This window comes from Mugil cephalus, chromosome 10 (genome assembly GCF_022458985.1).
Source record: "Mugil cephalus isolate CIBA_MC_2020 chromosome 10, CIBA_Mcephalus_1.1, whole genome shotgun sequence".
Classification (NCBI taxonomy): Eukaryota; Metazoa; Chordata; class Actinopteri; order Mugiliformes; family Mugilidae; genus Mugil; species Mugil cephalus.
In genome coordinates this window covers 24,917,629-24,931,892 of record NC_061779.1, presented here as the reverse complement: position 1 = coordinate 24,931,892, position 14,264 = coordinate 24,917,629, and the positions used below count along the sequence as shown (strand labels likewise).

At 38.6% G+C, this 14,264-nt stretch overlaps 2 protein-coding genes across 4 annotated transcripts; one reads left to right on the top strand and one right to left on the bottom strand.

Moving 5' to 3' along the window:
- Positions 1–2,471: 2,471 nt before the first annotated feature.
- faap24 (FA core complex associated protein 24) lies at positions 2,472–7,654 on the bottom strand. 2 transcript variants are annotated; one of them, XM_047595285.1, is made up of 5 exons: positions 7,383–7,654; positions 6,472–6,614; positions 6,225–6,380; positions 5,520–5,773; positions 2,472–2,572 (listed from the first exon to the last, which is right to left on the bottom strand). In XM_047595285.1, the coding sequence occupies exons 1-4, from the start codon at positions 7,483–7,485 to the stop codon at positions 5,522–5,524; spliced, it is 654 nt and encodes a 217-aa protein (XP_047451241.1). In that variant the 5' UTR covers positions 7,486–7,654; the 3' UTR covers positions 2,472–2,572; positions 5,520–5,521. The 2 variants fall into 2 exon arrangements, with proteins under 2 accessions (XP_047451241.1, XP_047451240.1); XM_047595284.1 differs by lacking the exon at positions 2,472–2,572 and having other exon boundaries at positions 4,657–5,773; positions 7,383–7,653.
- Positions 7,655–8,032: 378 nt separating this feature from the next.
- Positions 8,033–14,105, top strand: ftsj1 (FtsJ RNA 2'-O-methyltransferase 1). 2 transcript variants are annotated; one of them, XM_047596489.1, is made up of 11 exons: positions 8,033–8,141; positions 8,699–8,827; positions 9,339–9,408; positions 9,609–9,729; positions 11,023–11,101; positions 11,188–11,240; positions 11,313–11,366; positions 11,990–12,092; positions 12,429–12,512; positions 12,896–12,999; positions 13,505–14,105. In XM_047596489.1, exons 2-11 carry the CDS (start codon positions 8,707–8,709, stop codon positions 13,676–13,678), a joined length of 963 nt encoding a protein of 320 aa, XP_047452445.1. In that variant the 5' UTR covers positions 8,033–8,141; positions 8,699–8,706; the 3' UTR covers positions 13,679–14,105. The 2 variants fall into 2 exon arrangements, with proteins under 2 accessions (XP_047452445.1, XP_047452444.1); XM_047596488.1 differs by lacking the exon at positions 8,033–8,141 and having other exon boundaries at positions 8,680–8,827.
- Positions 14,106–14,264: the final 159 nt, after the last annotated feature.

The following is a 14,264-nucleotide window of genomic DNA, read 5'->3' as shown; positions in this document are numbered from 1 at the left end:
AGTGAGAACTAAACAGCAATGTCCTCAAATATCTATCCATTGATCTATCTGCCCACCCGCCCTTCCACCTATTACAGGAAAATGCCCAGATTAACATTGTATGTACAAGATACAATAATAAACAATAAAATTTGTTATTTATTCTCTTTATTGTGCATTGTTTAACTCTATTATTTTCTTCTTTTGTATATAGCTGCTGGAAATACAATTTCCCTCAGGGAGTCATCCCAAAGGGACCAATAAAGTTGAGTCTAAGTCTAATAACATGTATGCTATTCTCTACACATTGATTCCAGGAGCTCAGATAAAGTTTAGTGCAGTCAGATATTTGTGATATGTTCACAGAAATTCTTCTAATATAAAATAATAATAATAATAAAAAAATAATAATAATAATAAAAAAGGGCAAGTAGTTAATTTCGTCATTTGTTTAATAATTTCTTGTTTTAACTATTGCACTCGACATATGTACATATATATTCTTTCTGTGTTGTAAGGTGCCAAAACTTGAAATACGGTTAATAGCTCTGAAGTGAAATTTTATCGCATACCAGTTACAATGCCAACCGCTCAGAAAAGCGGTTCCAGGGGGCCGTGAGAGTTGTAAAACAAAATGTAAAAACAAGTACAGTGTATAATCCAACATTTTTGTAAGTGGTGAAGGCAGAGCAGAGCATAGTATTAATTAAATGAAAATGTAACTGAGTCTGGAAGAAGTGCGATTGGGTCATTGATAACGTGGCTCCACGTGGCTCCACTCTCGGACCGTACTGATCGGACTACGGCTCCAAAGTCATAAGATGGCTCCATCCATATCCTCAGGAAAATAGCATCAGTTTGGCCAATGCAAGGAAGTGGTGACATGTCGTCCATATTTATATACAGTCTATGGTCACAACAAACTGAAAAGTTACATCTTCTTGTGTAGAGCTTTACCCAAAGATTCATCTTTTTACTGTGTCAGGTTTTTAAAGACATTCATTAACTAAAATCATAAGAAACAGGATAATAATATTCAGTATTATTGGGCACCAAATCAAATATGAACAAGCATGTTCAGTAATATAGAAGAACAAAGATGCATTTGTAAAGATACATGCGAGATAGATAGATAGATAGATAGATAGATAGATAGATAGATAGATAGATAGATAGATGATATGCTGGTATATACTAGAGGTAATAATACACCTGAAGTATCACAAGTTTATCATTACGTAATGACAAGATGCCAGTTCAAAGCTAAGTAAGACAAACTTTTAAAACTAAAAACCACCACTACAAAACATTGTACTGTTTTCCATTTGTGAGAGTGTTCATTTGGAACATGCCAAAACACACACACTGTATGTAAAATATGTTGTAAACTGTTTCAGGAATTCCCAGCCCTAAAGAAGGGTACTTTTATAGTTTTATATTCATGCATTTTGTCTCTCTAAAATAGACAAATCCTAACACATCAAGGTAATGTCGACCAAAAAGCCAACCACTTATTATACTTTAGAGTTTTCCCTCTCATTTACTGATTAAAACTGTTGACCACATAATGTGTTACAACAGTTTTGTTTTGTGTTGGAAAAGTCATTGGGGTGAAAGGTCTGGTGAGAGGCATGGTAGTAACAGTGACTGGGACACGCACTGGGGTCATGGTTCTGATGACAGGCCTGGGAGATACGGTGTTAGAGATCACAACATGGGACACTGGATTGGTCAAAGGCCGGGTCATGAAGGTAGTGGAGATGGGCCTATATATTGTCATGGGCGACATGATACCATTGACCGGAATAGGAGTTGTGGGGCTTGACATATGTACTGGAAGTGGCATTGACATGGGAGAAGGCACAGGGGTTGTGGGGCTCGTCATTGGCATGGGAGAAGGCATGATGGCTGTGGGGTTCGACACAGGCGCTGGAAGTGGCATTGGCATGGGAGAAGGCATAGGGGTTGTGGGGCTCGTCATTGGCATGGGAGAAGGCATAGGGGTTGTGGGGCTCGTCATTGGCATGGGAGAAGGCATGATGGCTCTGGGGCTCGACACAGGCGCTGGAAGTGGCATTGGCATGGGAGAAGGCATAGGGGTTGTGGGGCTCCACACTGGAATGGGATGAGGCATAGGTGCTGTTGAGCTAGTACAGGGCTGACCATTGCAATCCCCTTCATCCACTGTCCGTCCCGAAACAAATTCAAACACTTTGTTCAATATGTTTCTCTGCTCTATCTGCAGAGCCGCAGACAGGATCTGGTAGTTATAAGTGAGTTTTTCGTTAATATTCATAAACATTTCTTCATGGGCCCCAGACTTCAGGAAGCTCATTACAGCCTTCGTTTTGGAATATTTCATAATCTGGCTGTTGGTATAATTCAAGGTGTCACAAAGGTCCTTAAGGGCATTTCCCACAGTGTCAGAGATTTGTCCTGAACCCCTTTGTTTAAGGGGTGTAATCAGTTCCTCCAGGGCTTTGACTCTCTTGGCGACCTGTTCACAGCGTTCCTTATTGGCTTTCACATTCTCAATCATTCGGTAGATGGATGAGCATATGTTCAAAGCATATTCTATATTATCCATGATCACCTGTGGACACAGGGAAGCCGACAACTTGAAATGTTATAAATAACACAACTGAACATAACTGAACTTAACTCAACTGGGATAAGCAAAACCACAACTTACACAAATGTAACTCATCTGATATAATGTGACTTTGTCATGGAGGAGAAATAAACCTAATGTGAACATGAAGGGGCAGCTCAAGGCTGTAGCTACGTTAGCCCTGCAAGAAATAACAGCATATACCTTCCTTATGCCCACAGAACTTATTGTGCTCCATGTATTTCATTGTGGTCTGTTTCTGTTAGACATATCAGTTATATCACATATCAGTGCCGAGGGAGGCCAGCGCCTCTGTACTCCTCACTTGGACTGAGTTGTACGGGAGATCTTCGTCAAGATCCCAAATGTGTTCTGGAAAAGACAACCAAGACTAGGAAGACCAAGAGGACAGATAAGGATTTTTGTCACGTACATTATATTAGACCGACTAAGTAATGTTACTCCTTACTTTTCATACTAGTAGCTAGTTACTTAGACGAGTGGTGAGGAAGTAACCCTACAAGTCTAGCTGCCTTTGTTTCAGCTTGTTTTTTTGGATATGCCTTGAATGACTGGGAATCTTCATAGACAACAAATTCAATTCAATTCAATAAAAAAAAAATAACATATGTATACTATATATATATATTTTTTTTTTTGAATTGAATTTGTGGCAGAGAAGGGGGGGAATGACATGCAGGAAAGGAGTCAGGAGTCGGGGCCACCTGCAGCAAGGACTGTAGCCTCAACTACAGGTTCAGAATACAGTGGCATTCATCCAGTTGCTAGTAAAAGCTCAATGGCGGGCTTCTCCATGCCGTTGCATTTTATGAATGTTCCAGTGACTGGAGATTTTAGTGACCTCTGTACCATCTGATCAACAAAGCAAAAAATGTCTAGACGATTTATTTTACCTATTTTCACACTGAAAAAGAATCTGTTATTAGCGTGTCCACTAAGTTTGTCTACCACAGTCTTAAAGATGCAAAACAATGTAATGACATCATAAGAAACCTGTCTGTAATTTCATGAATGTTTTCCGCATGCTTAAGCTCAAAAGAAGATCGTCTAGTTCTACAAAGTTTTATACCTACTTAAGATTAAGATTGAAAAGATGAAAACTGTGTCTGGAAGTGTCAACATTTTAGCCAGATTCAGTAGCATAAATAAGTATTTAATTACCTCTGTATGTGTACTAAAGATCCAGACATTATTATAAAAATCATTACAAAAGAACAGGACAAGAAATTAATAGGATCAGATTGGAAATATAAAATACTGGTGGGCACGAAAAATTATTTCTAAAGTCTGTTAAGAGTTGGACATGCAGGTCGGATAAATTAAAGGGTTCTCTTATAACCTTTTAACTTATTGAATGATACTGAGTAGGGCAATAGAAAAGGTCTGCTTATTTATAGTATTGTCACATTGCATTACAGGCAATAATAATGTTAATTTTCTAGCCGTCAGAGTTGAATTTACGGCGGGTCTTAATTCTGGAATTGTTCTGTCTGACATTCAGAAAGTTGTTTTGTTTGCTACACAAAAACTGAGAGATCCAGTGGAATAAACTCTTACTACTAAAGCCACAAATCAGCCCAACATAAAGTTTTAAATGCACAGTATTTTGAAGCGAGTGAGGACTGTGGACCATGCTCCACAATACAAAGGAATCTCTTAATATCAAGTATCAATAGGAAAACCTTTGTTTAAGTCTGTTGTTTTAAGAGAACTGAACCTGTTCGTGAAATGTTTCCTCTTGGCCAGTTTTCATATAGCGTAGTTTTAATGGAACAATAATGACAACACATTATCTATACATATTATATACTGTGGATTTAAGCCGTTTTAAAATAGTTTGATAATTACCTGTCACTGGATGTGAAGTAGATGTCAAGTGTTGTGCCCAAGAGTTCAAAATGAAAACAAAAGAAATGGCCTTTTCCACAAATGAACAACTATCAACAAATCTGCTTAACCTGTTTATCCAGTTATGACTGGCAATCCATGTGTAATGTTGGCAACCACAAAAATTCTTCACTGTATATCAAGAACAACATAGCAAGTGAAGCACAACAATAAGGATATATTGAGAAAAAGTAAAAAAACAAACAAATAAAAGAACACGGGCCATTCCCTTTCGACTTCATAAAGAAAATGATCACCCTCCTACACAGACGATGAATGAAGTTTTTCTTCTTTTTGCTTGGAATTAGCAAACTGAATAATTTGTTTGGTTGAAGCCCTTTTAAAAAGGAAGCTGATTTAACAGCTGAATTGAAACACAAGCATTAACAATACATGATGCCAAAGAACAGCACAACCAAGCGAAATGCCTTGAAGTTACATTCATATATGACTCAACTGTCTCCTTGTTCAGTGGCAAATATAACTTCTGGCTCAATTACATGCACAGGCAGGTGTTAAAAACAAAAAAAAAAAAAAACATTCAACTCTCCCACCACAGATTCATAAGTTTACAGAAAGATTGTGGTTTGGATTAAATATAAATGAACATTTAAGGTCTGTTAAACCAGACCACACTCTTTCTCTAATCTTAACCACTTGCTCTAAGTGCCTTGAGAGAAAACATTTGATATGGCCTGTGAATATATCTGTTCACTGTTCTGTGAATGCCGAACTGATAAACCTAAATTACCTGCCAAACACCTGCAGGGTAGCATTTTCACCAAACTTGTAAATTAATTATTCCTTCTCCCACTTCTAGTTTTTAAGTCAGGCATGTTTTCCTAACTTTACAAACTGACGTCATGTGAATTGCGCAAGGCTGTAACAGTGATAGTCTCTTATAGTTTGCACACTGTAAATGACAAACTTTGCGTTTGTAGCATTACAAATTTCAAATAAAGTGAGTCTATGTGATCCACCGTGTTAAGATTTTGGTGCTGGAACAGGAACTTTTTGTGACCTTTAGCTTCCAGCAGCTGTGTGTTTGTGGAAGAAGCTGTGGATCTGCTGAGCGCCAGCTTGGCCCACGATAGGCTCCAACTCAGAAGGGACAGCGTTGCAGAGCTCCTGGATGCTGGGGAAGTTCTGCAGCAGAGCCAGAGCTTTGACTTTTCCCACCCCAGGAACCCGCTGGACAAAAGCCAGAACTAGTGGGTCCAACAGCCTGCATGAACTCTTCCGTCTGAATGGGTTCCCTCTGGCCTCCCCATGAACCTGGAGATGAGGAGAACAAAGTCGACTGCTATGAACAAAAACATTTCAGTGAAAGCCTCGGTGTCCCTTTCTTTTATGGCTGTGGCTACGAAGGTTTTCAGTCAACAAGGTCAGAGGAGATTGAAATAACTGAACTAAAAGACAACCACTCTTGAACCAAGGCAATTTTGTTTTTCTTGAAGACATTTCACCATCCAACTGGTTTCGTCAGTTCTAAATGGCTGCTGGGGAGTTTAGGTTTATTAACAGGAATCAGTGGTGCTTGAAATGCATGTACCTAGGGTCTGTTAACAGCCTGTGATAGGAGGAATTTGTATGCACCCACTTATACTCATGAATGACTCAAGGTGTGACGTGAGTAAAACTTTTTTGGGCAGATTTGGGGGGTGGACTGAGACACCCAGTCACAACAGGTTCCTGCTGCAAGGGTTGATTACCATTAAACACTTACGATTTGGGTGACGAGCTGTGAGGCCTCAGTCTGTCCGCTGACCGGCAGCAGAGACAGACCCAGGTCAAACGCCACAAACTTCTGTACAGTGGGGAAGTACTGCTCACTAAGTCTGGTCTTCTCCACCAACACCAGCTCCTGGAAACTGCTGCTGGCCTTAAAAACACGAGGAGCACGGCTGTCAGACAGAATGAAACAGAGAATCGAGCAAAACTGTTTTTTCGATCGTCTCACTCATTAAACTTACATTTCTGTAACGAACCAGCTTCCTCTTGTAGCTGTTCCCCGCTATGATGTCGCACTCAGATACATACAGAATGCTGGTTTTGTTGGGCAGGTGGAAATCTGCCACACCAAGCTCATTCTCAAAGAGGATTTTAACACCACCACCTGCAGCACAATGCAGGCTTGTTAATGAATGCCTTTAAAAAACACTGACACAATAAGAATATGAACCTTTTGGTGACGTTCTATATAAGAACATAGACTGTATATAAATTTGGACGTGTCCCCACTTCCTTGCATTGGTCAAACTGATGCCATTTTCCCTGGGATACAGGTGGTGCCATCTTTGGAGCCAGAGTTCAGTACTGTTGAAGAGTAGACGGACTTGTGTTTTCTTTTACTCAATACTGCAATCTGCTCCACCTCCATCAGTTACAAGGAAATGTTGGATTTTATACTGTACTTGTTTTAATTTTTCCTTCCTTCCCAGAACAGTTGGCATGACAACTTATAGTGATCATGATGTCACATCCTGTTTCTTTAGCACCAAATAAGAAACTAAAACAAAACTTATCTGAAAGGTGGACACAAACATAATTGTAAAACAATTGTTTGATCATTAATTAATGTCAATTTCAGTGTTTTAGCTCAGCCCAACCTGCTTGTGCACTTACTTTGGCTTCACCTTTGAGGAGTTCCACCCTGCATATTTATACAGTCCATGGTTTACGAGTGAATTTGTGAGCAAATCAAGATAACAAATGTCGTTTTAAGGCCAGATACTACGAGGTTTCTCTCTGTAAAACCATGACGAGTTCAAACATTGATATTTTTCCGTAGTGATTGAGCAGAGTCCGTTGTCTCGCTAATAGAACAGCAGTGTCTAGCTGGCTTTCCATGCTGTACGACTGGTCCTGATATATTTGCAATTACCTTTTAAGCTTTGAATGAGCGACGAATTTCTCCATTTCTCGCTGCAAATAACATGTCCGTAAGGAGGAACCGCATTCAGTAGGACATGCCCTTTGTCCTCCATGACGCTAAGCCCCAACCAGTCTCACCCTACTACATACTTAAGTATACCACTGGATCCAAATACTTGCGGTCTAGTGTAAGTACTTGTGGTACCAGCAGCTCTTCTTCTCCCTCCCAAACATCAAAATTTCTTGTTCTTGTGCTGAGTTTATCGAGAGGATGGCCAGAACCCTCCAGGTCGCCCCCCGGAGGACAGGAAGAAAACACCTCCACACACCAATTTAATCATCCTTTTACATAATGCACTTCCAATTATTAAAAAGAAAGAAAGAAAAACAAACAAACAAAAAAAAAACATAAATACAAATAATTCTAAAAACGACCACAAGCAATTTTTGGCTTTTTGTTGTTTTATCGCAATATGCAATTAAAAGACCAAAGTCATTAAGTACTGTATGTTTGAACAACCGACACTTCCGCCATCTTGTGGCCGCTGCTGAGAAACCATTTAAGAAAATATATATTCTTTCACGTTTACTCTATTAATATTACGAAATGCAAAGCATTTAAAGTATTAACATTTAATTCGTTTAAAAAAAAAATGAAGCAGAAAAAAGGGATCTTCTGCAGACTATTATCTACAGTGACGTCATTTTGAACAGGCGCGGTCGGGCACCTGGGGTCCTTCATCGTCAACACCGGAACCGCACGTGAACAGTGAGTACATATTTCTGCATAGTAAACTCTGATTAAATTACATTGTATATAATTGTAATACGGTATAAACATGTATATATTCAACCCAAATCCGCAAATACTAGGCTTATTTCACATATGTTGCTCAGACCTCTAGCTAGCCTAATTGTATTTCATAATGCCAAGCTCTGTATAAAAAATAAGAAAAGATTGTTCAGATAACACTGTTCTTTGAATGATGAATGTTTAGATTTACCATCAGGCGCACCTCTATTCGGCTAAGATAGAATAAATCATACATCAGTCATTTTTTGTGAAACCATGATTCCACAAGTTGGTTAACAGAGTTGTACATAACAATAGCAGTGGTTTTAAATGTTGGTTGTTTTTTCTGTATTTTAGTGACTTTTTATAGTTCTATGTCAAATCTTCATAAAAGGGGAACAATATTAAGCTGTGATGAAAAACAATCCTGAAGTAATCTAGACAGAAAGCTGTCATTGACTCACGGCACTGAGATGAGATGAGTATAATATGGCTGGTGTGTTTCTGGTTGTGTTGTACGTGTCTCTTGTCAGAGGTCAGGATGGGTCGCTCCTCCAAAGACAAACGGGACATATACTACCGCCTGGCCAAAGAAGAGGGCTGGAGAGCGAGGAGCGCCTTCAAGCTGCTGCAGCTTGACCACGAGTTCAACCTGTTCACAGGTGACACCCACTGTAGGACACCTGAAAGACAAATTTGTTCACTAATCATTTCTGACATAAAACAAAAACATAATGAAACTGCTCATCACAACACAGAACCTGGTGGCTCTTTCAAATGCCTTTTTTGTTTAAGCAGTAGTCGTGAATCCAGAATTATCCAAAGCAGTCACTGACTATTGCTAAAAATGAAAAACATCATCTCAGATAAACTTCTCTATTGGTTAACTTTCCACCTCAAATCAGATAGAACCTCTGTCAAATAGTGTGTTGATCTACAGAGGTTGTAATACCTATTCTGAATTACTCTCTGCTATTATACACGACAAAGATGAGCAGGATCTTTTGTGTTTGGGAAACTAGAACCTGAACAATTTACAAATAGTTTGAAAAATAGTAAATTGTCAAATAAATCGCTCATTTATTTACTGCTTACATTCTGCAACAACCATACCGACTGTTTTCTTCTGCTGTGTGGTAAATAAATGTATTTTTTCTGGTTCTTTTTCCACAGGTGTGAACAGAGCAGTGGATCTGTGTGCAGCCCCTGGCAGCTGGAGTCAAGTCCTTAGTCGCAAACTCAGGTTACCTCTGGTTTCATTTATTATTACTTTAATTATTAATATATCAACAAAAGTACATTGACCTGATCAGAAATCCTCTGCGTGACTTTAAATTCCTTAGATTTACATATAATGATAAAATTTGAGTTTTAAAGTCCTGTGTGTGAGAAATTATTAAACTAGTCATATTATTACAATTATTGTGTTTTTTTTCTGCTCAGAGGGCGGGAGAAAAAAGGTGAGAAGGGTGATGAGGGTGAGGAGGTAAAGATTGTGGCGGTGGACCTGCAGGCCATGGCTCCTCTTCCAGGAGTCACTCAGATCCAGGGAGACATTACCAAGGTGAGTACATGTTGTACATGTGTAAGTAATCCACTGCAGTGCCTCAATATAACAATAGATAATATTTGACCATTAACGTTTTTTTGTTTGTTTGTTTTTTTTTTAAACTGTCAGTCACCTGCTGTCACCTTAGTTGGAGATCTTTACTGTTCCAGCAGGGACTGTAGTGTCCCTTGAATAGGTTATTTGGGCCAATAAGACAGTGCCATAAAGCTCTTTGTCTTGTCATAAAAGGATAATTATGGCCTATCGCCATAACTTGGTGTACCTCCAATTAATAGCTACTGCAGGTGAATGGGTTGCACTCTCCAGAGAGCAAAAGCTGCCAGCAGCTTTACATGTTTCATATTCTTAAATATATATATATATATATATATATAGCAGGTAAAAAAAAGTATTGAACACATCACAATTTTTCATAGTAAACATATTTCTAAAGCTGCTATTGGCATGACATTTTCACCAGGTCTTAGTTCAATACTTTTTCCCTGTGTCATTTCACATTATTACACATTTCAGATAATTTCTGAACTTATTTGTTTTGGTTTCTTTCTATGTAAATTACTTGGGTTGTTACCAACACCTAGTGAACGTTTCATGTCAATAGCACCTTTAGAAATATGTTTACTATGAAAAATTGTGATGTGTTCGATACTTATTATAGATAGATAGATAGATAGATAGATAGATAGATAGATAGATAGATAGATAGATAGATAGATTGATTTATTGATTTTAAGCATTTGAAATAACAGTTTACTACCTGTATTCGAGACCCCATCCATGATCCATATAAAAAAGAAGCACTATGCTGCAGTAGAAACTAAAAAAAAAACTACCCATGAACAATTTTCTTTGGTCGCAAGTAAGGACTGAGATTTACAGTCAACATGAAGAAGTCAGCAACAACAGCCACTATAGCTGGACAATGGTAATTAGAGATTAGAGTAGTTAGCTTTCATACTCTGAAACTCGCCTCCAGATGGAATACACATGATGAAGTTGTGATAAAAGGCAGACTTAGCACCTTTACTTACTACCAACAATGTTCAAGATAGGTATAGTAAAAATACCTCCAGTCATCTCAATATTACCAATAATTACTGTGTGCAACAAATTCAACTCAGTTGCCCAAGCAACTTGATCATCCTGGCAGATCATTGCCGTAGCATAATCACTACCCAAGGGAGCGAACCCAGGCCAAATATCCACCTCAAATAATGTATTGTAGTAATCTCGTGTGTCTTAGTGTGGTTGTGTGTCACATGGCCTATATTGTCCTCTTTCTCTCAGGTGTCAACGGCCCAGGAGATAATCCGTCACTTTGAAGGCCAGCCAGCCGACCTGGTGGTGTGTGATGGTGCCCCAGATGGTGAGACACTCGCTGTTCTTGTTTCTTGAGTCTCCACTATCTCCTCCATCGTCATCCTTATTGTGTTTTCCGATTTGCTTCCACAGTTACTGGTCTCCATGATGTGGATGAGTACATCCAGGCGCAGCTCCTGTTGGCTGTGAGTAAAGAGGTGCATTTGTGTTCAACTGTGCGTCACGTGATGTGACACTGACAGCTGTTTGTCTCTCAGGCTCTGAATATCACCACTCACGTCCTGAAACCAGGAGGAACGTTTGTGGCCAAGGTGAGTCCAGCCTTTATTGATCAGATTTAAGAATACATTCAGCGCCCTCTAGGTCGTTAGGTCTTATACAGTACAAAGAATCCTAAAAGATTAAGTGTGTTCTAGACAGTGTGTCACTAACCTTTGATATAATTTACACATTTACAAAGTGTTTTGTTGTTCCATGAATTAACTCACTTTTCAGGCAAGTCTCAAGTAGTCATTGAAAAATTGTCATTTGGCACTTCAGCCTTTTCTTCATGTCTCTGGCCCTGAAATTGCTGTTGGACTTATCTGGAGTATCTGTATATGTTGTGACCCTGCATTAGTCAGAGATACAGCCTGAATTGATACATTGGAGTTTAGCTGTGTTTTTTTTTTTTTTTTGTATTGTTACGTTTACAGAATTATTTCCATTCAGATATCCTTGGCAGACATTTCATCTTTGATCTGCCATGGTTTTAGTTTGATTAACCCTTAATTTATGCCAAATTCATAGCAAACTAGTCCTAAATTTCTATGTATAAACAGTTAAATGGAAACATACCCTAAATTGCCACTGTGTATTGTATGATAACTGGTGCAGGGTTTCATTGTTTCCTGTATTAACTCTTGTCTTTTCCTGTCCATCTTGTGTGTCTCAGATTTTCCGAGGTAAAGATGTGACACTGCTGTACTCGCAGCTGAAGATCTTCTTCAGTGGTGTGACCTGTGCCAAGCCTCGCAGCAGCAGGAACTCGAGCATCGGTGAGTCACCGATCACATGGCTCCAACACGTAGTTGTTGTTTTGTTTGCACAACAGAATATGAACTACATTGTTTACAGGTTGCTGAAAAACAGATGCCAATTTGCCAATTTGTTATTGATATATATGTTTAGATCCCTAAGAAATCAAACTCAAAACAATATTAGTAGTTGTCATGTCCAGACACAAAATGTTATCTCCATTAGATATTTGATCCCGTGAGTGATTTTGGATCGTGTTTCTTCCTAGATTTTTCCACATTTATTCACTAAATAAACATTTCCATTGACTATATTGACAAATTACATAAATGATCTGTTTTTTTTTCTGTTTGCAGAGGCTTTTGTAGTGTGTCAGAATTACTCTCCCCCTGAAGGTTACGTCCCCAACATGTCCAACCCTCTGCTGGATCACTCCTATGGTAACCGAGAACACACCTCACTGCAGCTAGTGGAGGATAGAAGTAGCATCAATATCTCTGGTTCTGTTCTCTGTGTTGGTTCTTTGATCTTGAATGCATCTTAATTCTTGATTTAAGAGTTTACAGAAAATGATAAGAAAAACAGACCCAGAGTGACTGTAACAGCAGAACTCTTGATTGCACTGCACTGAACAGTGGTGCATATCAGTGGTGCCCACTGTACATTTTATTCATGATCTCATTTGTAAGACCAGAACTGTGTAACTTCTCCTTTCATAAGTTGCATAGTCTTAGTTTAATTGTACCTGTTTGAGCAGCATAAATCTTAATTCTGTATATTAATCAAATTGTTCTCTGCTTGGCTTCTGGTCTCTGTCCTTCAGATGTGGATTTTAACCAGTTAGAGGGTCCCAACCGCATCATTGTTCCCTTTCTGGCATGCGGTGACCTCAGCGCCTTTGACTCAGACAGAACCTACCCTCTGCAGGTGATTTTTTTTCCCTCTATGAAACTAAAGCCATTACTATGCCAATGTGACCTTTAATTTGTGGATTGATAAGTAGATTGTAATAAATATATGATAAATTATGTTATGAATTTATATGAAACATAAAAGTTTAAGTTTCAGTTTAGGTTGTCATGTATAATACCTTTAAGGGTTTGTGACACTACCCAGCTTTCTGTCTCTTCAATGTCACAGTCTGCCTTTTTTCCCTTGAATTCTGGGATGTCAATTTGGTGTGTTTGGGCTTAAACAAATACATTGTCTCAATCACCACAAAATCTGTTTAGCCAACTCGTAAACGCTGTTAAATGGCTCATTTAAGTGATTAAATTGCAGATTACAGCTCAAATCTTTTTTAAAGTCACATAAATCAGCCATCTTTCTTCAGGATTTACTGACTACAGTATCCAAAACCTTGATTTAGATGATAAAAAGAAAGAATTTGTTGTTTGTTTCTCATGGATCTATTTTTTTTGCCTTTCCTCAGCTTGATGCAGGTAAACAGTACCAGTACACCCCACCCACCCAGCCTCCAATATGCCCCCCTTACCAGCAGGCCTGCCACCTACGCAAAAACAATCTGCTGTCTAGAGAAGATGCTCCATCCGTCAGTTCCAACCAGAGCCAAGATGCACCAGAGCCATTGGCCAACTCTACCTGATTGGAATCGACTCCTGCTTATTGGTGGGGGAAACAACTAACGAATCAAGAAAGATGACGTAATCATCATTAAAGGGCAAGTTTAGCATATCTCAGCAGGTTCCAGTCTTTCTGCTTAGCCTGGCTCAACCATAGACTTTACAGAGTGTGTGAACTCACCATGCCTAGACCTTAAGGATGAGTTTGTTTTTATTGGTTTGTTTGACTTTATACTCTTTGTGAAGGAGCTTTTCATACATCACTATGATTTTTAAAGATGTCGTATTTTAAAAATTAAAGTAATTTCTTCGAGGCAAACTATTCATTGCAGTGATTTATTTTAAGACTTAGCGACTGTTTTAAGTCAGCCAGTCTGTTTTTCTCTGCAAACAAAATCAAGTTGTAAGAAAATTGTGGCAAAAAGTAAAATAAAAATCCAGATAATTAGATTTTTTTCGCTATAATTGGTCTTCTTTTTTAAGATTTATCAAAGATTAACTATTACATGAAAAATAATAATTGTTGCATTCACACATGTGTGGGTATGCAGTTATACTGCAAGATTTTTTCCACTTGTCTCTCCAAAGATGTATGTGTATTTGCACCTA

What these genes read in the sequence shown, in the direction of transcription:
- ftsj1 (XM_047596489.1), top strand. Translation starts at nt 8,707, where the DNA reads ATGGGTCGCTCCTCCAAAGACAAACGGGACATATACTACCGCCTGGCC. An exon ending in GTCCTTAGTCGCAAACTCAG is followed by an intron (nt 9,409 to 9,608) that starts GTTACCTCTGGT and finishes TTTTCTGCTCAG; the next exon opens with AGGGCGGGAGAAAAAAGGTG. An exon ending in GTGTGATGGTGCCCCAGATG is followed by an intron (nt 11,102 to 11,187) that starts GTGAGACACTCG and finishes TTGCTTCCACAG; the next exon opens with TTACTGGTCTCCATGATGTG.
- faap24 (XM_047595285.1), bottom strand. Translation starts at nt 7,485, where the DNA reads ATGGAGGACAAAGGGCATGTCCTACTGAATGCGGTTCCTCCTTACGGA. An exon ending in GCTCATTCAAAGCTTAAAAG is followed by an intron (nt 6,615 to 7,382) that starts GTAATTGCAAAT and finishes ATTGTGCTGCAG; the next exon opens with GTGGTGGTGTTAAAATCCTC. An exon ending in AGCTGGTTCGTTACAGAAAT is followed by an intron (nt 6,381 to 6,471) that starts GTAAGTTTAATG and finishes CGTGTTTTTAAG; the next exon opens with GCCAGCAGCAGTTTCCAGGA.